At 46.7% G+C, this 22,955-nt stretch overlaps 1 protein-coding gene across 7 annotated transcripts in view; it reads left to right on the top strand.

Annotated features, from left to right (window-relative positions):
- ARHGEF6 (Rac/Cdc42 guanine nucleotide exchange factor 6) overlaps positions 1-22,955 on the top strand; it is a 113,989-nt gene that overhangs the window by 23,023 nt on the left and 68,011 nt on the right. For all 7 annotated transcript variants that reach the window (XM_047765791.1, XM_047765796.1, XM_047765793.1 and 4 more), the window contains 3 exons: positions 10,380-10,464; positions 12,653-12,777; positions 14,073-14,274. In XM_047765791.1, coding sequence (XP_047621747.1) covers positions 10,380-10,464; positions 12,653-12,777; positions 14,073-14,274 — 412 coding nt within the window. The remainder of the gene's footprint in view (positions 1-10,379; positions 10,465-12,652; positions 12,778-14,072; positions 14,275-22,955) is intronic.

Genomic DNA, 22,955 nt, shown 5'->3' with positions numbered 1-22,955 from the left:
GCACAACACCCTTCCCGCCCGGATTAGCTGCCGTCAGAGGGGCTGCGGGCATAGGATTTGTGGTCTTTCGCGTGGCCTGTCACCTCTGCTTGCTTCCCCTGGGTTACCTTGCCATATTTTGCCATGTCCCACGGTGCTCTGCTGTGACGCGGAGCCTGTTGTCGTACAAGGGACGAACAAGCGAATGTGGCTCGTAGTGGCTGTCATTTCAGCTATTTTACAGTAAACGGTTCCAAAAAAAAAAGAGAGCCCAGCCCAGCCACCCAGGAACATCTCACAGTCCTTGGGGCTTCCCATCTCTGGCCTGCTTAGGTCCTGGTGCTCTACGAGGAGATCGAAGGGAACCTGTTGTACCCGGGACAGGTGAGCAGTCGCATTGGCAGGTGAGTCAACGAAATCTGCCACCATGGAGTTGAAAGTGTCTTTGGTCACCTCACAGTCACCAGGTTCCCTTTTTTTCGGACCAGTAACAGGTGTATGTATTGCAGATAACAGATGTTTCCTGAAAAGTCACACGGAAGTTGATTTATTTTCTTCCTTAGCGATATTTCCTTTTGACTTTACTGTCATTTTGGCAATACCTTTTCCTCGATGGTGATTCATCACCAACTGGCGAGAGCGTCTCGACTTGCATTAATTCATCAAACATTGATCGACTGCCTGCTGTGTGACAGGCACTCTTTCAGACACTAAGGATCCAGTCGTGAAAAACTTTTTAAAGACCTGGCCTCATGGGGCTTCCACTCTAGATGGAATTTGTACTAAGGTTTCTCTGACGGTACATCCTGTGGCTCCACCAATGAAAGATTGTTTGTCACATGTCTCTTATGTGCTGAGTCCTGGGTCGGGGCGGTGGGGTGCTCTGGATACCAAAGAGTTGGTCTTGCAGTGGGAAAGCCAGGGCTAATCTTAACCGCACAGAACAGAGTATTACAGTGGTGGCCAATTGGGACCGTCTGTGTGCATCTTGCCGGACTGAGGGTGAGCTGGTGGAGGGAGGGCTTTCTGGAAGGCAACAGATGAGGAGCTGCTGCTCAAAGCACCCGCAGTGGCCCCCGTTTGCATTGGCCTCCTCCCTCTCTAATCTGTTTGTGGGGCTCATTTCTCACCCATCGCTCCTGTGCATGGAATTCATAGCCAAGAAGCTGCTTCTGCCAGGTTCTTGGGCTCTGACCCTAAATCATCGTAGGCTCCTAGGAAAGCAGGGGCTGCGGGGGCCCTGTCTTCACAGGGCACCCCCCCTCCCTAACTACCTGAATGGTTTAACAGGCAAGAGCTGGTGGCTCTTGCAATTCCTGAGCCTCTTCTTATAACCTTCATACATTTGCTTGATTGATCATGGGGAGGTCTGAAATAACTAGTACCTGGAGAGGCTAGGGTATTTATTCTATTTTATTTTTAAAATTCTTTTTCTGGCCACACCTGCAGCATATGGAAGTTCCTGGGCTAGGGACCAAATCTGAGCTGCAGCTTCAACCTGCACCATAGCTGCAGCAATGTCAGATCTTTAACTCACTGCCCCAGCTGGGGATTGAACCCTGGCCTCTGCAGCAACCCATGCTGCCGCAATCAGATTCTTTTTTTTTTTTTTTTTTGTCTTTTGGCCATTTCTTAGGCCACTCCCGTGGCATATGGAGATTCCCAGACTAGGGGTCTAATCGGAGCTGTAGCCACTGGCCTACACCAGAGCCACAGCAATGCGGGATCCGAGCCGCGTCTGCGACCTACGCCACAGCTCACGGCAACGCCGGCTCCTTAACCCACTGAGCAAGGCCAGGGATTGAACCCGCAACCTCATGGTTCCTGGTTGGATTCGTTAACCACTGCGCCACGATGGGAACTCCACTGCAATCAGATTCTTAACCCATTGCCCTACAGTGGGAACTCCTATTTTTATTTTTAGATTCATCTTTTTTTTGATTCCTTCTTTTTCATCTGTCCTTTATGTGAAAGAACACAGAAGAAGTATAAAAGGATAAGACCGTTGATTTGGGACCCCAAGCTCAGGAATTCTTCAGTAGGAAAACGGATGATTTTCCAAAAGTTCGTTTTTAACTTATTGTTAGGAACATCGAAAGCATTTCCCCATAGAAACAAGATTTTAGGAGGAGCCTCTGCTCTCTGGCCGGCCCACAGCAGCTTGTTTCATAACTACTGTGGCTGAACTATGGATGTCATGGAGACTAAATGGCAGGGGTGACCCTAAGTCTCCGGGAAAAAAGTGTTCCTTGTTCCAATTTGCAAGACTAAGACACGGGCTCCCTTCTCCGCATGGGTGGGGAGGGGCTGGGGAAAGACGCCCCCAGCTCTGACGCACAGACGCTCCAGCAGCTGGGGCATCACCCGTCGGCCCCCACCCCTCAAAACTGGCAGCCAGACTGGCTCTGGTGACAGGAGCGACTGGCTGGCGGAGCAGCAGCAGCTGGTGTTGGCCTCCTGCTTCCCATCCTGGACTTGGCAAGCGCTTTGGACAGGAGAGGGTTCACCTTCCCCTTTCTGTCGCGTCTGCTCTCTTTTCGGTGAGATTATCCAAAGCCAGTTGTTGGCTCTTTTCACTTTCTAACTCCGGGCCCATCCGCATCAAGATGCTGGTAGTATTCCTCGTTCCTTCGCCTCTTGTCCGAACGCTTGCTCAACTGAAGATAAATCTGAGTTGGGGAGAAAGTGGTTTTTCCCTTAGAGGCGTGCTCACAAGGAAGAACCGCGATCCTAACGTGGGATCTGTCGATGGTTGGTGACGCTGAGGAAGCCATCTGGAAGTGGATTTGGGGACTTGGCCGTGAGGTGTGAGCAGCGATGGGTTACTCTGAGATCCTTGCTCCTGTTACGGGAGCTCTGTGGACCTCAGCTTCCTGGCCCTGGATATGTTAGGAGATCCAAGTAATCTAGAAGCCCGAGGAGTCCCCATTATGGCTCAGGGGTTAAGGACCCAATGTTGTCTCCAAGAGGATGCAAATTCAATCCCTGGCCTCGCTCAGTGGGTTAAGGATCCGGCGTTGCTGTGAGTTGCGGCATAGGTTGCACATGTGGCTCAGACCTGGTATTGCCGTGGCTGTGGTGTAGGCCGGCACCCCTAGCCTGGGAACCTCCACATGCCACGGGTGTGGCTGTAAAAGAAAAAAAATTTGGAAGCCCGAACTATATTTATAATGTGACTCAGGAGTCCCCTGGTGACTCGGTGTGTTAAGGATCCTGGGTTGGCGCTGCAGTGGCGCGGGTTCGATCCCTGACCTGGGACCTTCTGCATGCCACAGGCATGGCCAAAACAAGATGACTCTATATAAATCTACAGAGACAAGAGGACATAGGTGGTGGAAGCTATCCACAATCACAGTCTGAGTCCCAAGAGGCAATGGCAGCAAGATAAAGCCAGAATTTATAAATAAGCCATTTTAAAAAGTGACATTTTGAAAAAAAAAATCAGCTCTAAACAGGTAATAATTATGTTAGGCTGCAATACCCCAGAATCCCTTTGCTTTGATTCTGTGTTATCCAACAAATTACTCATTCTAATTTGGTTTTACCATGTAGATTTCTCTATTGGGAGAGAGTGAGCTGCCTGTAAAATGGAGTATCCAATCCTCTCAATGGTTCATTTTTTTTTTTTTAGTAAAAATTAGAAAATGGGCATTTTGGTTGATGCATTGGCCTTTTGTGAGCGTGGTTGGTCAGAGTCCATTTTCAAGAGCCTTGAGAATTGAAGACCAGGTTCTGGACCTTAGGACCCAGCTAAGGTTCAGCCCTTGGGAGCTGCTGCTGGGGCTTCAGATGATGGACCAGCAGGCCTTTCACTGTGCTTCTTTGGTCAAAGACATTTCTCACTTTCCAGATGGGAAACAGAGCCCCCAGAAAAGTCATATTGCTTTCCTTGGGTCCTCACCACTGCTCGAGGGTGACACACCTGGGATTGGAGTCCAGGTCTTCCGACCGGCACAGCAGGGCTCTTTTCAGTACAGCGGTGTTACTGCAGCGACCTTGTTCCCTGAGTTGCTGAAATGGAGAGAAAGGAAGGAAGGAAGAGAGGAGTGGAGAGCAGGGTTTGCCCTCTTAAGCTCGCTCCACATCTAATAAGAACTGTTGTTATTATTTAAAACCGGGCGGGGTACAAACGCCGTCCAGTGTATTCTTGTCAGTGGAATACCAGGGGCGAATGGAGTCCAATTTCTGGGCTGAGGGCATTATTTGTTGCTGACTTTGTGACTGCTTTTAGTAGGTCGTGTTCATAGAGCCAGGAGCGGTGCCACCCAGTGAAATATGACTAAGCAACTCCAATTTGCTTGCTCTGTCGCACTATGGAATGACATGTCCTCCAAAGTGCAGGGGTTAACAGAGGCAGCGTGCTCAGCTGCGAGGATTAGCGAATGTGATTCAAGATGGGCTAAGTTAATTTAAGATTTTGTTCAAGAAGAACAAGAAGAGCAAGGAGGAGATGGATATGTTCCTAAAATATTTGGATTTTTTTTTTAGTGGACCTGAAACATAAGCTGTGTTCATGTCGTTCCACTGAATCCCTGGCCTGGCAGTTGATTAGATTTTAATAGTGCAGTGATGGAGCCTATTGTGATCACCTCAAACCCTATATTAACTTTAAATGAAGTTGATTGAGTGGCACTGAAGCCACAGCACATTAGAGATGTTACCCAGTTCTGAACTAATAGGCAGCATGGCTTCTTCTCTTAACCAGGTTGTGGCTGGGGCTGGGACTGGTTAACTCAGGTGCCAACGAATGCTTTAACTTGATCCTATAACCACAGGCTGGACCCCCACCTCATGTGTCTGGACGATGGAACCAGATCGGCAAATAGGAGTAACTCTGTGCAGCTCTAATTCCCTTCTGGCAAACAGAACCACATGCTTGCTGGGTCAGAGATGCACCTTGAGATGACAAGGATAGTACAGGAGTTAGACAAAGCCCCTGCAGAGACAGCCTTCTCATGTAGGAGATTTTTTTTCTTTTTTCTTTTTCTTTTTCTTTTCTTTTCTTCTTTTTTTTTTTTTTTTTGTCCTTTAGGGCCACACCCGTGGCATATGGAAGTTCCCGGGCTAGGGGTTGAATCAGAGCTGTAGCTGCCAGCCTACACCACAGCCACAGCAATGCTAGATCCAAGCCAGGTCTGTGACCTACACCGCAGCTCACGGCAACGCTGGATCTGTAACCTCCTGAGCAGGACCAGGGATTGAACCCACGTCCTCATGGATACTAGTTGGGTTCATTGCCACTGAGCCACAGTGGGAACTCCAGGAGATTTTTTTTCCTTGACATGATTAGTTGAACCATGTCATCTTAGAGGTTGTAACAAACTTGCGGCAGATGGTACAGATACTGCTCCTGTTGAGCAGCAAGGGATTTCTTTCTGTGTACAAACTCGCAGATTTCATTCTCATTTTTTTTTAATGTCTCATGGAGATATATCAAGTGTGCATACAGGGCTAGAGTGCCCCTCAGAGCACTTTCTTGTGTATTCTTATTGGCTCCGTCACTTTCTTGCTTGGGGACTTAACTACTCTTGAGCCACAGTTTACTTATGTTTAAAACGGGGGAAATAATTGTGCCCACCTTACAGGCTTGCTGGGAGAGTCAAGGGCAATGAATGGGGTGGTTTGGATGACGCCAAGCACGGTGTCTGCACTGAGCACTATCAAGGGCTCGGTAAATCAGGAAATTGTAGCTGTAAGATTATCGAGTGGCTGGGGGGGGATTTCTTCTGTGCTTCCTTGCTTTTGTCAGTTTAGAGAAAATGTCGTAAAATAGCATCCATGTTGAAACTGAAAACTACTCCAAAAGGATCTATTTGTAAAGCCATATAAATATTAACTTCTGTGCGGCTTATACTGGCAGATCCCCAACAATTCAGAGTTAACACCTGGTGTTTAGTGGATGGAAAAGAGGTTTTGCAGTCTTTGTGAATCTCCAAAGTGGAAAAATTGTGGGGAAACATTTGAAAATGAAATGCCTTGTCTGATTTCAGCTGTTCACCTACGATTGGCCCTTAGGCTGGCTATATGTAAATACTTTTTTTTTTGTCTTTTTTGCTATTTCTTGGGCCGCTCCCGCGGCATATGGAGGTTCCCAGGCTAGGGGTCCAATCGGAGCTGTAGGCTCCGGCCTACACCAGAGCCACAGCAACGCGGGATCCGAGCCGCGTCTGCAACCTACCCCACAGCTCACGGCAACGCCGGATCGTTAACCCACTGAGCGAGGGCAGGGACCGAACCCGCAACCTCATGGTTCCTAGTCGGATTCGTTAACCACTGCGCCACGACGGGAACTCCTGGCTATATGTAAATACTTAAAAAAAACCCCAACAACCCTTGAGGAGCTTTAGTCCCTGTCTCTCCTCTTGCTTACCTAGAATAGAGTAAATGTGTTTCTTTGTCGTTGTTGTTATGTTTGAACCTTGCCTCATCCCATGGCAGGTGTGGGACCTTGACACCACGGGCAGTAGTCTAAGAAGCAGTCCTTCCTGTCCTGTGTGCCTCACAGTCGGGGTAAATGGAGGGAGGGGAATCCTGCTGTTCATCTGACCTTCATGGATACAACTGGGTGGGACTCACCAGCCAATTTCTGCCCCGGAATCGGTTATAAAGAAAGTTCAGCTAATCTGGAACTCAGTTTCATACCAGAGACACTCGACAGGCGAGTGAGGCTTGCACAGCGTACTAGGAGATGAGTGCCGTCGGCACTTTGTATTGAGAAACCAACACACAGCACTAAAGTACATATTTGCATTACCTTCAACCATCCCAGTGCTTTGCAGGTAGCAAAGGGGACTTGGGTCTGCATTTAGTACATGCAGGTGATTGGGATTAGTCCTAGGCAGGTGGCTTGCCTTGGACTCTACTTCTCTTGGCTCCCAGCCTCTCCACGCTGGGGCTGTCTCTCTTGTTTTTCCCAGTTGGAATCCAGTGCCCTTCGTTTTTCTCCACGGCATCCTCTCTAAACGTGGTCTCACGGCTCTCAGTTCCACTGGGGTGTAAAAGACTCATCAGTACTTGATGAGTACTGCCCTCCCTCCAAGTAACATTTCCCTCTTAGTAGGTGACCCATCTCAAGTGCCCGTGTGAGGCTTCTGGGGGTGTGGTGCAGTGGCGGGTGTTCATGGTTGTAACTAATCTTCCTTCTGCTCTGAAAACATCACCCTCAGGTGCTGCCTTCCCTACTGGTCCCTAGAGGCGTCTTCCAACTTCTTCCTATGTAGTTCCGAGTGCTTCAGAACAGCATCTGTGGGTAAATTCTAGTGTATTGAGGTTTTCTAAAAACAGAACCGTGTGTAGCACAGGCAACTTCCCTCAAGCAGACGCAGTGCCTCTTGTTGATGCCTGTTTCGTTTTCTGATCAGTTGATTTGTTCTCAAATTCAGTCCAGTACCAATACAAGGGAATACTGCCAGCATCGGCACATACAGGCAGTCACTGAGCCTGGATAAGGGGCAACATCAAAAGAAGGGGGGGGGTTTAATCACAGCTTTTGCTCTCAAAATATATTAATATTCTGCTAATATTTGTCTGTTTATTATTTTCTTTTATTATTATTTTTATTATTTGGCCATGTCTGCAACATGCAAAAGTTCCCGGGTCAGGGATGGAACCCGCCGCAGCAGCGACCTAAGCCACAGCAGGGACCACACCAGATCCTTAACCCACTGAGCCACCAGGGAACTCCTGTTTATTATTTGAGACTCTACTCATCTCCACCACACCTACCCAACACACATATCCACATGCATATGCATGCTCATAGTCCCATTAGGAATTATGGGCCAAAAACAAATGAGTTTTTTGCTGACATATATGTCATTAATGCTTTCCCATTGATCAGGTCTGAGGGAGCTTCAGTAAGTCTGGAAGCACTGGAATACTGGATGCTTTCTCTAGGGTCTGTTGCGTCTTGTAGAGCCAGGCTTTGGCAAACTGAATCAGAATGCCTATCAATTTATTCCTGGAGACATTTTGTCTTGTAGCATCAGAAACATATTTGGATTGTAGTGTCATTTAACTCTTCAGTAATACTGGCATTTCCCCCTTTGCTAAAAGTACATTAGTGTCTCATTAAATGTGATTTGGTTCTTCAGTCGTTTTAAGTTTGAATGCAAAACATTCATTGATTAAATGAATCAGAATTGTGAATCTTGGAAGAGGCGGACTACCGTAAGCTCACATTTGCATATATTGTTTATATTCATGGCCCCCCCCAAATTTGAAAAAAAAATGGATGCTATGTATTTTCATTTTAGAGACAGATTGTAGGTCTTGAAGAATATGTACACACAGAAGATAAAATTGGGTCTTGACGTGGCTCCCAGAAAACATGCAGATTAGAAATGTGGCAAATGTCTCTACCTAATGGGAAGGCAGATCCTTCGCAGTCTCAGGCTCATTACCAACCATGCCCCCCATGAGCATTTTATTCCCGTCGCCACATTTGAGAATAAAAGATGCAAACCTCTAAACATCCTGGAACAAAATGCTTCTAGAAGGCGTATTTCTGTCTAGAAGGTGGGCTTATGATTATGTATCTGCATCAGTGGCTCCAGATTAATAGTTTGTGCTTATGCTTGAGAATACGTCCAGTTTTAAACATACATATATGGGACTAGAAGAAGTCGCCATACCTTTTAATACATTGACTATTTTTATTTTTATTTTTTTTTGTCTTTTTTTTGTCTTTTTGTTGTTGTTGTTGTTGCTGCTATTTCTTGGGCCGCTCCCGCGGCATATGGAGGTTCCCAGGCTAGGGGTTGAATCGGAGCTGTAGCCACCGGCCTACGCCAGAGCCACAGCAACGCGGGATCCGAGCCGCGTCTGCAACCTACACCACAGCTCACGGCAACGCCGGATCGTTAACCCACTGAGCAGGGGCAGGGACCGAACCCGCAGCCTCATGGTTCCTAGTCGGATTCGTTAACCACTGCGCCACGACGGGAACTCCTATTTTTATTTTTTTATTGAAGTATAGCTGATGTACAATATTTAAGGTGTACGGCATAGTGATTCAGTTTTACATATCACTATACTTTTTCAGATTTGTTTCCATTACAGGTTATTACAAGATATTGAATACATTTTTTTTTTTTAGGCCTGCACCTGAGCCGTATGCAAGTTCCCAGGCAAGAGGTGGAATCAGAGCTGCCGGCCTACACCACAGCCACAGCAACGCAGGATCCGAGCCCTGTCTGTGACCTACACCACAGCTCACGGCAATGCCGGATCCTTAACCCACTGAGCGAGGCCAGGGATCGAACCCGCATCCTCACAGACACTAATTGGGTTCATAACCTGCTGAGCCACAATGGAAACTCCCTGAATACATTTTTAAAGTAACAATTAAATTGTCTTCATTTATTTATGTTTTGTTGTTTTAGAGCCACACCCGAGGCATATGGAGGTTCCCAGGCTAGGGGCTGAATTGGAGCTGCAGCCGCTGGCCTACGCCACAGCCACAGCAATGTGGGATCTGAGCCGCGTCTGCGACCTACACCACAGCTCACAGCAATGCAGGATCCCTAACCCACTGAGGGAGGTCAGGGATTGAACCTGCATCCTCATGGATACTAGCCAGATTCATTTCTGCTGGGCCATCACGGGATCTCCTAAATTGTCTTTAAAACAACAACTGATTGATATCTTCCTCAGGGACAGTGGGATATCAGAATGATGGTTTCGACAAGGACGGGCACAGTGAAATATTGTATTTCTTTAATGTTCTGTTGCTGGCAGTTGAGTAATACCGAAGGCCAGAGGTCATATTTGGAAAAATCACCCAAGGCTAGGGAGAACCTATAGGCTCAGGCAGGCCAAGGTTCAGATCCACGGAGATGAGCTGAGGGGGCAAGGTCAAGCCGCAGAAGCTGGGCTCTGAGCCTGGGAGCAAGAGGCAGGCCTGGGCTGAAAGTATGGGTGGTGCAGGGTTGGGATGCCAGGGAGCTGGGAGACGGCGGTGGCCATGGGGAGAATGGGCAGCAGAGAGAAGTAAACTGTTGAGGGGCAGACGGGCCAGAAGGCTCCCCCTCCTTGCTCGTGGACCTTGCTGTTAAGGACTTCGTGTAGGTGCTGGGCAGTGACCGTAACCCATGCATAGAGTTTCCGGTAATGGGGCTGAGCGTATTGATGTGTTCAGGTCACAAGAGTGGGTCTCTGCATTTCCTGGTGGGCCCTACACTCAGCGCGGCTCTCATTTCCCATTACTGCTTCTCTCTGACTCACTGATGGCCTGCCACATGTCATCAGGCAGCTCAGCTGCTGCTTTCATTTCTCCCAAAGGTGTACAGAGGTTTAGGGTCTGGGCTTTTACATTTTTTTCTCCTGAGAGCTGGAGGAAGTGGCCTTCTTATGGCTGGGTTTGCTGAGTTGTCTTACAGTTTCAATTTCCTTTCTCATAGGCCTTTGATCCGGATGACCTTTATGCAGGGGTCAATTTCTCCAAGGTTCTGAGCACTCTTTTAGCTGTCAACAAAGCCACAGAAGGTAAGCAGGGCTCCGGGTGACATGTTTGGGTTCCCGGGTTTCCCATTACCCTGGGGGCCAGCTCTGGCCAGGATTGTCTCATTGCTGCACATCTATCTCCTCCCCCGAAATGAACCCCAGTGGGTGCCAAGTGCTTTGATTCATCCTAGTTTAGGATTTAAACACAACTTTCCTAGGTGTTATTCGAATGCCCTCCCTCTAAGCACTGGGAAACGATTTCATTCGAAGCTATTGAGTAGGCAGCTGAATATAACAAGACAGAAAATAAAAAGGAAAAAGGCCAGTTCCCTTTTTCATAAAGTTTACAAAATGTAGCCGTTACTTCCCTTTCCCCACCAGAGACAAATTTTTTCTCATCATTTTCTGCATGTTTTTGTCCATGTGAAGGAACCCGCAGTAACCTTGCCCTGGAAATGAAAGCTCGGCTTCATAGTGAGTGAAAAGGACCTCATTTATTTAAATGTTTTGACCCATCACGCTGGCGGAATTAAATATAAATCCTAGCAAATGCGAAGAAAATGATAACAAAGTATAACTTGATTCCTTCTGTGATATATAGTGACTTACATGCACCTGTGCGGTAATACCCACAGTTAAAATGCGTCGCGCCCTTCACCATGGGCTAGGCTGTCCTAAGAGCCGTCGATGGTCTTATTCAGGCTTTGAAACAACCCCGGGAATAGGTATTATTATTAGATCCCTTTTCCAGATGAAGAAAGGCAGGCCCACGGTTGCCTAAGCTCCAGACCTGGGATTCAGACCCAGATCTGCTTGACACCGGAGCCCTAGACGGTGCCGACACGGGTCTTGCCACTCAAACCCTTGGAGAGTCAACAGGCTGTGTTCCCAGCATTGCCAGGTGCTGCAAAGGAAGCTTGAGACGTGGTGCCCGCCCTTGAGAAAATTACCGTCTATTTAGGGAGACTCGACTTACCCACGTGAAACAATTAGAGAACAAGAGCAGACAATATAACCAAGTGCCAAATAGGCTGGAGCATCTAGGAAGCTATCAAGTAATTATAGTTTTTAGTCAAAAGAGCTGTATATAATAGCAATACATGTAAAAATACTTCTCCGAAGTTGTTCTTTTGCTATTTGGAAGAAAATGCTTTTGAGTTATTGCAAGGCGTATAGCAGAAAGTACAGCTAATTCAAGTGACTATATTTAACACACATGACAACTCTCCAGTTCTGAGCAGGGAGGAGCGTATAATTCTAACATTATGCCGTACAAATTATACGTTCCTTTGCCAAACTCTCCTCGCAAGTTTTACAGTCTCTTCCTTTGCCACAGATATTTATAAAATACAAGGAGGTGAAAGTTAAAACCCACAGCACCAAGGAACTTACTTGGATACTGAGCTTGTCGCCTAGGGAATGTTTGGGCTTTAGACTTTTGCAGTTTATGTCTTTTAAAAATAAATGGAGAGGAAAAGAACCCTCATTTGAATTTGTCAGCAAGCCAGCTCCTCCCTTTAGCAGGCTCTCAGCATTCTGAAAACACCCGGCGCAGTGCGGGTCTGATCCAATTTCACAAGGTTTCAAGGAAGAGGAGACTCTTGAGTTTGATTTTTTTTTTTAATTAAGAAAAAATAATTCTGGTATCAGGATTGCATCTTTCCCAGACACACATTCTCTCTCATTCTCCGCCCCCCCCCCCACGTCCCCCTCCCCGCCGCCCCAGGCACAAGGGGGATTTTACCTTCTATGTGCCGCACATACTGTTCCATGCAAGGAAGAAAAGAACCCCTCAGTTATGGGCCAAAAAACAAAGCGAGAAATTTGAAATATTTCAAAGTAATAAGAGCCACAAACAGCTGTTTGGTACCCAATATAGTCTTACCCGGGCTAACGGCATATACTGTTGCAACTGGTGCAAGAGGGAAGAGTTGTAGGGAAATGGGTTAAGAGAAAATGTGGTTCTGTCGCTGTTTTTCATTCTACTGGAGAGCAATGGCCAGTAAGGTTAAGACAAGAAAAAGAAGTTGGCCTCCTTCCTGGGGGAGGGGGTGAAATAAGCCGGCGGGCATGTTCGAGATGATAACAGAATTCTGGTCAGATGGCCTCTGATAAGGTCCCCTGAAAGATCACGTTCTGCTGGAGATGTGGGGCTTTTTGTTTTTTTTGGTTTGTTTTTTTTTTCTGACACGCGTGGTTCTCTTCACGGTGCCTTTTCCTCTTTTCACAGATCAGCTCTCAGAAAGACCATGCGGACGCTCCTCTGCTCTTAGCGCTGCTAATAGTTCCCAGACAAGCCCACAGGGAGCAGTGTCTAGCGCAGCTCCAGGGCTGCAAAGGCAGTCAAAGCCCGTGGTAAGTGTAGTCCCCAGATCTTCCCTGCCTGCTTGGAAACCCATCAGCCGGCGGTCTCGGTTACGGCCGCAGAGGTGGGCAGATAGCCGTTCTGCTTATTTGGGGGCGCTGTGAGAAAACGAATTTGAAACCTCGTACCCACCGGGACAGATCGATGGCGATGGCGTGTTGGGCACAGTCAGAAAATCTAAGCTGAAGCCCCAAGGTCCCGGCCCTTCTGGAACTGAGCACCCGAGAATGCCATGCGAATACCCGTCATTAGGACCACTTCCTGAGGGAGCTTGGCTGCTAATTCCCCTCTCCCTGGGTTTCTCAGGGGAACCGAGGCGCTCCTGGCACCTAGCAGGCAGTCACCGGAGAGCACCCGCTCTCATCATCCCTGCTGTCATTTTCGTTTTGTCTCCCGCCGCCCCGTTCCTTTGGCGCCCCTGCTGAGCCCCTGTCTGGGGAGGGCTCAGTCCTCTCTGCGTTTGGTCTTAATGGGAGCTCGCATTTGGGAGGAAGCGCCCTGTCTCCTGCTCTTTTGAGACCTTTTTTCCTTGTCAAAAGCCACCCACTTGCTTTCAGCCATCATGAGCTGTTACTTCCAAAGTACTTTAATTACTTCGAAAGCACTTAACCTTTTGAGATCACAGATTCCTTTCAGAAGGGTTGCATACCCCTCGGGCCCTCTCGCTTTTTATGCAGAACCTCCTGTCTGTGAATTTATGGGGGTCCGTGTTTGGGGTAAAGCATCTTGGTGCTCTCAGCTTCTCAAAGCCCCCTGCCCCGTGACAGCTTAAGAACTCTCGATTTAGGTAACCATGGGATATTTGATCTTTGCCTGTGACTAAGTCTTAGCCGATTTAAGGTATTCTTAGTAATTGGGAGGTGGGAGGCAGATTTTATGAGAGTAGGTTAGTATCTAATCTTGGTCATATAATTATGTAAGACTATGTCTGGGTGTTGGGTAGAGGCAAGGTGGGCTCGTTTATTATTCTACTTTCTTTCCTGGACTCATTTAAATAAGTATCTTTAGATAATGGATGGGGAGAAGGAAATAAAAGCTATGAACCTCCCCCCCAAAAAAACACACGTTCTCACGAGTGCAACTTTGCACATGGTTTTGAGGGCTTTATTATTAATAAATAATAAAGGCCCCCGCAAGGCCTATCCATGAAAGGTAAAAACTCAAGACCGAAATGGACCTGGGTCTGATCCTCGGTCACCCTACTTTATTTGCCTAAATGCATGGAATGTCTGCCCCCTCCTCATTGAGATGAGCGCCTAACCTGCTACGGCTTTGGTTTCTCTAGGAGATGACGGAAAATGGAAGTCACCAGTTGATAGTAAAGGCGAGATTCAACTTTAAGCAGACGAATGAAGACGAACTGTCCGTCTGTAAAGGGGACATCATTTATGTTACTAGAGTCGAAGAAGGAGGCTGGTGGGAAGGCACTTTAAATGGGAGAACAGGCTGGTTCCCTAGTAATTATGTCCGAGAAATTAAATCCAGTGGTAAGTCAGTCTTTTCAGAGCTTTCTTGCCTGGGACTCTTGTCCTTTCTTGGAATTCTGCCTGCAAATCTTGTAGCTTTAATTGGTCAACAGAAATTGTTGGTCCTTGTATGTGTATGTCAAAAATAAGACTAGAACAGAACTGGGGAAAATCTGTGATTAGATATTTTGAAACGAAGTTGTATTTAGATTACATCAAAGCAGCCAAAAGCTAAAAAAGCGAAAGAATTCAAAGCTCAGACAACTGCCCCACCTTAACTGTGTCCCCTTCTGTCTACTAATTCTAGCTCATGTAACGTAGCACATAGCCCTTCCTGCTCCTCTAAGAATCGCCGTGGCAGAACACAACAATAAGCGAGGCCATGTGCTAACTTCCTTTTTTAGCCCTAAGCTCTTCAAGCAGACCTAAGTCTAAATGTGTTGGAGAAATAACAATCATAGAACTGCAGGAAGCTGTCTGGCTGCTTTGATTGTGAATAAGATTGCCCTTAACCCGTTGCGTACTGCTAGCTGTGTACTCTTTTGCATAATGATACCCAGAGAAAGAAATCTCCTCACTCGTAATAATCTTTCTAGAAGTGTCTTCGGTTGTGTACTTGCCTTTTATTATTTAAGAAAGTAGGTCCTCCCTCTGCTACCAAAAACCAAAACCAGAACCCAAACCCTGGCAGTATAAAAATATGTCGCAATACAGATAAAATAGTATTCAGTTATTCGCATTATGACATCTCTTCAGTCTTCAAAGCTATTTCCCCAAGCGCTCCTTATATTTATTCTTTCTTTTTTAGAAAATTCTCTTCATTTTGTGAAGTTTTATTGAAGTATAGTTGTTGACAAGCTTGTGCTCATTTCTGCTGTACAACAAGGTGGTTCCATTCTTTATCAGATTCTTTTCCCATATAGATGATCACAGAACGTTGGGTAGAGTTCTCTGTGCTCTACAGCAGGTGCCCGTTGGTCAGTCATTCCATAGGCCTCAGGGTGCACATGCCAGTCCCAATCCCCACCCCCCTTCATCCCTCTTCATCCCTTTTCGGAGTTAGCTCCTCAGTGTATTGTTTTCTTTCCTTTTTTTTCCTCACCGGATCCTTAAACCCACGGAGCGAGGCCAGGGATCGAACCCACAATCTCAGGGTCCGTAGTCGGATTCATTAACCGCTGAGCCACGACGGGAACTCCAGTGTATTGTTTTCTTTGGTCAATGTCTTTATTCCTTTTTTAGTGCCTCAACATTAATGCCATTACTTAACAAAATTGCAGGCTCACTGTAAATTAGGTAACACTTCGTGCACTAGATAATGTAGATAAGAAAACTCCTCTCTCCTTTGCCCCCTCCTCTAAGATAATCACTGTTGGGAGCTTTTCCCTAAAGCATTTGAGATGAAATTTAGTTGCATGCTTTTCTGTATTGTGTGTTGGGCGAAGGTGGGGCATCTCCTTCAAAGGAATAAGGGTTTAGTTATATCTGTATATGTGGATTTCTTATTATTTTTTATTCCTGGGAATTGAGAAATTTCTGTTGAGCCTTGAAGTGTTTTCATAGGCCTGGCCTGAAATTTCCTTGGGTTTGATGATTTTCACAGCTGATTTTTTTTACCACTTGCTACATCTTTTATTTGGTGTAATCTGCTTGTTAGGATCTTTAGATGATTTTCCAGATTCACTCTAACACTGTTCCCTGATTCAGTGCCTTCATCTGCAAAACTAAAAGGAACAGAGCTTGCTTCCTGGCCTGGAAATCCCAAGCATTGTTGAGTGGTGGGTGGAAGTGGACAAACAGCACACCCTCATTTTTTTTTTTTTAATTGGCTGTGCCCACAGCATGCAGAAGTTCCCAGGCCAGAGATCAAACCTGCGCTGCAGTTGCAACCTGTGCCACAGCTGCAGCAATGCCGGATCCTTAACCCTCTGCACCACATGGGAACTTCCTCCTATAATCGAATTGAAACTCAGTAGCCAGAGTGATCCTTTCAAAATGTAACGAGTAATTCTCACCGTGATGCAGTGTCTTGAGTCGTTGTGGAGGCGTGGATTTGATCCCGGGCTGGCACAGTGGGTTAAAGAATCCTTGGCAGACAGGACAGGTGACATAGACAAAGCTCAATATAGGATGCTGTCGGAGGAGTAAAGAAAAAGATTTGATTAACAATAACCTAAGAGGAAAAAAACGCACTTGAATTGGGTCTTGAATGATGAAAAGAAGCTTCTGAAAGGAGAAGAAGGTTAGGAGTTACGAAGTTAGGGCCGGGAAGTAGGAAAGCATGGGGTGGGCGGGAGGTGGATTGGGTTGAGGGTCAGGTGACTGAGAGAAGGGACGGGGCCTTGGGCCGGAGCTACTCAAGAAGGGTGCCAAAGACAAGCTTGAAGCTGGGCATGGCATGGGATTTAGAGAGATCTTTTGAGTGGCGGTGCTGGGGCTGGATGGCAGGGAAGTGGTGGGGGGAACGAATGAGGATGCGGGGACACCTGTCGCGACCGCTGCCGAGGTCCCCGCACTCGGGATAGTGGTGTGGGCCACTTTGGTGATGGTGGCGAGGAAGAGAGGGTGGACAGATGCAGCGGATACGGGGAAAATAGAATCTGGAAGCCTCGCTGACGATCAGGGATGGGGAAGAAGGAAGATGTGGGGGTACCGCCGTCTTGGGGCCCAGCGCGTGGGTGAGCTACATGTGGGCATGGGGTGTCTGTCATCCACCCAGCCAGGCAGCCAAGGGTTATTTGCCAGGACGAGGCTGTCAGTCTCAGACCTGGGCACGGATGAGGCAGAGAAACCCAAGGCGTGCCTCTTGCCCTCCCGGTGTTCATAGTCTAGTGAGGGGAAGACCTCGTTAGCGTACAGTAGGATCCATTCTAAATACAGGGTGCTCTGGAGCGTGGTGAGAAGAAGGGGGGTACCCAACTCAGCCTGACAGGGCGGGCAAAGGGAAATGATTCATCTTGGTATACCTTTCTGTCTCCCTAGTGCCTTAGATGCAGGAAGTGTTGGGTACATGCTGACTGCCATTAATGGAGAAGGGATGGAGAGGAGATTGTGTGTGTGTGTGTGTGTGTGTGTGTGTGTGTTGGGGGGGTGACTGGTACAGAAGATGATGTGTTCTTTTGCACTTGCTGAGTGGAGGCGCCAGCGAGTCATCGTTCTGAAGATTTCTAGCAGGTTGGCGGTACCGATTTGGAGCAGGAAACAGATAAGAGCTGGAGCCGAAACTGACAAGGGACAGTGCGACACATGTCACACATCATATTCTACATGATGAAACGTAGAATAGATGGCAGAACCTCAATGGGTAGAGAGGCCACTCTGGCTGGAGAGGTTGGCAGAGGTTTCATGGAGGAGACAGGGCTGGAGCTGAACCTGCAAAGACACGGAGGCTGTGTGGATAGGCCCAGAAGAGAGCAGAGACAGTCTAAGTCGGAGTGACTGGCTAGGGAGAGGGAAAACCACGACGGATCTGTGGTAGGATCGAGCAGAGTGAGTTAGGGAACAAGGAAGAGATTACCTTGGTGTAATGCCAAGGTCTTGGTGGGAAGGTAGGTATCAAGTCTTTGCTGGCTTCAGTGCTTTCTCACCCCCAGTCTTGCCACCTCCATGAAACAGAGAGCAGGCCAAACCTAATAGGATGAAAAAAAAAAAAAAAAAAAAAGAAAAGAAAAGAGGGGTTCCTGTCATGGCTCAGTGGTTAAGGAATCCGACTGGGAACCATGAGGTTGCAGGTTCAATCCCTGGCCTTGCTCAGTGGGTTCAGGATCCGGCATGGCCATGAGCTGTGGTGTAGGTCACAGATGCGGCCCGGATCCTGCATTGCTATGGCTCTGGTGTAGACCGGTGGCTACAGCTCCAATTAGACCCCTAGCCTGGGAACCTCCACATGCTGGGTGCGGCCCTAGAAAAGACAAACAAACCAAAAAACCTACTAGGATGCTTCGGGACGTTATACATTCAATGTTGTGCTCTCTTACGTTTGATCTAGAAAATGCATCTCAATTTCTGAATTTCTTTCCATGAAGTCCCATAGGGATGTGTAAGCTTAGACAAGAAAATTTATCTTTAAGAATTTTAAACAATGACTTATAATAGTACTCTTGTGGCTCAGTGGGTTAAGGATCCAGTGTTGTCCCTGCCGTGGCTCGAGTCACTGCTGTGCCGTGGGTTTCCATCCCTGGCCTGGGAACTTCTGTATGCTGCAGGCGCAACCAAAAAAAAAAAAAAAAAGAAAGAAAGAAAAGAAAAAGACTTAGAGATTACATTCTTATCTCAGAGAAACGAAACCTTCCATTTGGAGTTTTAAACCCCTCTGCGATACAACATCTGGTTCCTTTATGAGATTGCATCAGGCGTGGGACTAAAGCACTTCTCTGATCTCCATCTGCTTACCGTTGGGAACTAATGGGGAACTCTGAGGTCACTGGAACAGTCAGTAATTCTGACCGACTCTTTCACCATAGCCTGGGGTGCCCTTCGGGCTCCTCCTCCAGATTCTTAAGGATTGTCTTAGCAATAAAATGCAGCAACCCCAGCCCCATCCAGCCCTCACCCCGAGGATGGCTGTGCCTCTGGGGACCTGTGCCGTTTTCTTCTCCGGAGCCTGTCACGGACAGGAGCCCCGTCCTGCTCTGGAAAGCTTGCCCTGGGGGCGTGGCCTCTGAAGTTTCCGATTCCACCGTAGCTTTGATAATTCCGGCCAAAGCCCTGGGGACAGCTTCCTCCAGACTAGAGGAGGAGGCTGATTTCCGAGGACTTACAGGACCCCCCCTCTAATAGTGTAGAAAGGGAAGAACTCCAGTATTGGAGTATGTTTTACACACGCACGCACGCGCACACACCCCTCGCCTCGACAGGAGCTTAAGGCAGACGTTAGCATAGGTTTTTGTGACCGGGATCTTATAAAAGCCTCTGGCCAAGGATAATGGAACCTGGCCACTACTGGCATTTGGAAGCCCTTGTTATCGGTCTTGCCGGCCACTTCTCAATTTCTTGTTACGTGAGAAAAATAAACCCTATTTGCAGCAAAAACATTCTTTTTTCAAAGATCTTACTTCACAAAAATACACGTATGGAACAACTTAGTCATTATATATACCGCAGGAGCTATATTAAGGGCCCTTCCTCCTTTATTTCATTTTAGTCAGAGACCTTGTAAATAAGAAAGTTAGCCGTTTATAATTTGCAGTCCTTTTCTTAGAAATCCGTGGTCACTTGTGTCAATTAACATGTTATTTATCCATCACAATCATTTCTGTCAACTACGTCGGTAACATAGTAAATTACATCTCTTTTTTTATTTTTGTCTCTATTGCCCAGAAAGGCTAAGGGTTTTGTCAGGACTCTGCATTAAAATTTTCCTGGCAAAATTTCCATGCCAAGAAAATATTGAGGCTAGTATGATTGAGCAGATATTTTAAGCAAGTTCTGTTTTCTGCAACTGATTTAGTTAAGGGGTCATTAAATCCTTCTAAAACTTCTTATTAGCAGGCAAATATAGATGTCAAATGAGGGGATTAGTTAGATGGCTAATTCAATTTGTATTAAGGCAGATTAAGAAATGACTCTTCCTGCTCATTATCATCCAAAACTAGGATTGGGCTTTATATTTAGACTTCCTGTTTTAATCCCCTGGCTGTCTCCCATAGATGCTTCCTGTCCAGAGGAAACGAGTTGTCACTAGACTTCTTTTTGACCTATCACCGCCAACGGGCATAGGGATCGGTACCTCATCCAGGGAGGGGAAAGAATCAGGAGTTACCTGGAAAGGGATATTTATAGCAGAATTAGGAGACTTCTTATGGCTCCACCTGCGAGATGCTTGTTCTCGCAGATTATGAGTTCGATTATGAGTTCGATTATGCTAAAGGACCCATTTGAATTCTTCCCTACCTTGACTGATTCATTTTTCACGGATTGAACCGAATCCATCAATTGTTTTTCATCGCCTTAGAAACACCACCTAAAAGGTTTACGTTTTCATGGTAGTTCCAATCAGGTCAGGTCGGGAAGGACGTAGCCTTCTAGATTCTTCTGGCTGGTCTAAGAATTAAATTGACAGGAGAGAGGTTAACAGGAGCAAAATCATACCCAAGTTTAGTAAGTGTGTACAGGGAAGAAACCCCGAACTGAGTCACGCAACAAAATGGACAAAACCTTCACCTTAAGTTCCATCCTCCGCTAAAGATAAAAGAGGATGTTGGGGGTCGTGGTTTGGGACCTCACAGGGGAGGAGGGCCATTGACACAGAGATGGAAAAGCAAATGTTTGCTAAATGAATGTTTGCTGGGCCCTGCAGACACAATGGAAAACAGAGTGGACTCTGCTCTCCGGGCCCCGCTCCCCCCACCGCACCCAGCCCGGGTTCTTTGCAGGTGTCTTTGCTGGTCGCCCTATTCCGGGAACAGGCCCTGGATCTACATTCTCTAGGTAGCGAAGGGGGAGGTGAAAAGAAAGATTTCCTGTCTTTGGGGCCGTGATTGCTAGACCTTCTCGCACTCCGCTGGCTGCTGTGAGTGGCGAGCGCAGGCATCTTGCCTTGTTCGTGGTCTTGCGGGAAAGCGTTCAGCCTTAGGTTTTCCACCGTGAGGTAAGATACTGGAGGGTTTTTTGTAGATGCTCTTTATTGAATTGCGGAAGTTCTTTATTTCTATCTTTTCTGGGCATTTTGTTTCTTGAATGGGTGGCCAATTTTGTCATGTCCTTTTTCTGCAGCGATTGACATTTTATCGTGTGATTTTTCTTTTCGACTGCGACGGTCGTGGGTTTCGTTGATTGATTTTGGAATGTTTAACCAAACCTGCATCCCTGGGATGAATTCCATCAAATACAATTATTTTAAAATATTGCAGAATTCTATTTGCTGAATACTTGGTTAAGGTTTTTGGGCTTGGAAATTCATGAGGGTTATGGGTCTGCAGTTCTCTTTTTTCTCCTGTCTTTGGTTTTGGTGTCAGTGTAATGGCAACTTTATAAAGGGAATTGGAAAGCCATCCCTTGTCTTTCGTTTTCTATGAGAGATTGGGAAGAATTGGTGTGGCTTCTTCCTTAAACATTTGGTAGACCTCTCCGTTGAAGCCATGTGGGCCTGGAGATTGCTTTTGCCAGAGTTTTGAATTTATAAATTCAGTTTCTGGACTAGTTATAATAGGCTCTTCAAATGGTGTATTTCATATCCTGGTGAATGGTGGCAGTTTTGGCTTTCTGAAGAATTGCGTCATTTCACACCTAGTTATCAAATTTCTGTGTTTCTGAGTTGTTCATAGTATTTCTTTCTTTCTTTCTTTCTTTTTTTTGTCCTTTCTAGGGCCGCACCTGCGGCATATGGAGGTTCCCAGGCCAGGGGTCCAATCGGAGCTGCAGCAGCAGGCCTACACTAGAGCCGCAGCAACTCGGGATCCGAGCCGTGTCTGCAGCCCACGCCACAGCTCCCGGCAATGCTGGATCCGTAACCCACCGAGCAAGGCCAGGGATCGAACCCACAACCTCATGGTTCCTAGTCGGATTCGTTAACCACTGAGCCACGATGGGAACTCCTGTAGTATTTCTTTATTAATCTTGCTGCTGTCCCTGAAGTCTGTAATGATGTCCCCAATTTCACTTCTGTTATTGGTAATACCTGTCTTCTTTTTTCCTCCGTCAGTCTTGCTAGAGGGTTGACGATTTTATTTTATTTAAAAATTTTTTTCACTGTAAGACTTATTTAGTAAAGTGTAATTGATTGACCTCATCGTATTTGTCTCAAGCGTACGGCAAAGTGATTCAGTCATACATACATATGTATATATGTATGTTCTGTTTTGATTCTTTTCAATTATAGTTTATTACAAGATACCGAATATAGTTCCTGATGCGATGCAGTAAATCCTTGTTGTTAACAATTTTATTGGTCTTATCAAAGCCCCCACTCCTTTTTGCATCATGTTCAGCCACCCAGGAATCATCACAGCAGCCGCCTTTTTCTAAATTTGTGTTTTCGGTTACGGCCACTGATTCCTGTGGCCTCTCCTCTTCTGTGCTTTGGCAGGCTCTCCCTTACTGTTTTACCCTTCCTTTTGGCCTTGCTTTGGAAAGCTGGCCACATCTTTCTGCTTTCTCTAGAAAGTTTCATTTTTATCAAGATGGTTCACATCATAATTGCACAAAACAACTGAGTTCTACATAGAAGCATTATGGCTACATTGTAGAAGACTTGCCTAACAAAAACGAAAAGGATTTGGTAACTGTCCATTTTGAATATGCCTACGAGCGCAAGACCATGATAGACTGGCTCTGCCCCTTACAACCTCACGTGGTAGGCTGGGTGTCTCTGCATTTTTCAGGTTTACCCAGGAAAGCCTGGTGGATCCAGGCAGATCTTGAAGTGGCATGAAGTTTCTCCAAACTGGTCATGCTCCACTTTTTTTTTTTTTTTTTTTGGTCATTGACAAGTGACATAATTGACCCTCATTGCTGCCTATGTGTTTTATTTCCACTTTACCCAGCCGGGCCCAGCTGGGCAGTTCACTCTCACAGGAACAGTCCTGCCTTGAGCGTTGCCATTTCTACATCTATGCTGTTGGGACCTTCTTTGCCTAGAAAAATGCTCTACTGTCTTTTCATCCTGTTTTGGTTTTTCTTTTTTGACTGTGCCCATGGCATGTAGAAGTTCCTGGGCCAGGGATTAAACCCACACCACAGCAGCGACTCGAGCCACTGCAGTG

The sequence above is a fragment of the Phacochoerus africanus genome, chromosome X (assembly GCF_016906955.1).
Source record: "Phacochoerus africanus isolate WHEZ1 chromosome X, ROS_Pafr_v1, whole genome shotgun sequence".
In the NCBI taxonomy this organism is placed as follows: domain Eukaryota; kingdom Metazoa; phylum Chordata; class Mammalia; order Artiodactyla; family Suidae; genus Phacochoerus; species Phacochoerus africanus.
The sequence above is the reverse complement of the archived record's forward strand: the minus strand, read 5'-3'. Positions and strand labels throughout refer to the sequence as shown.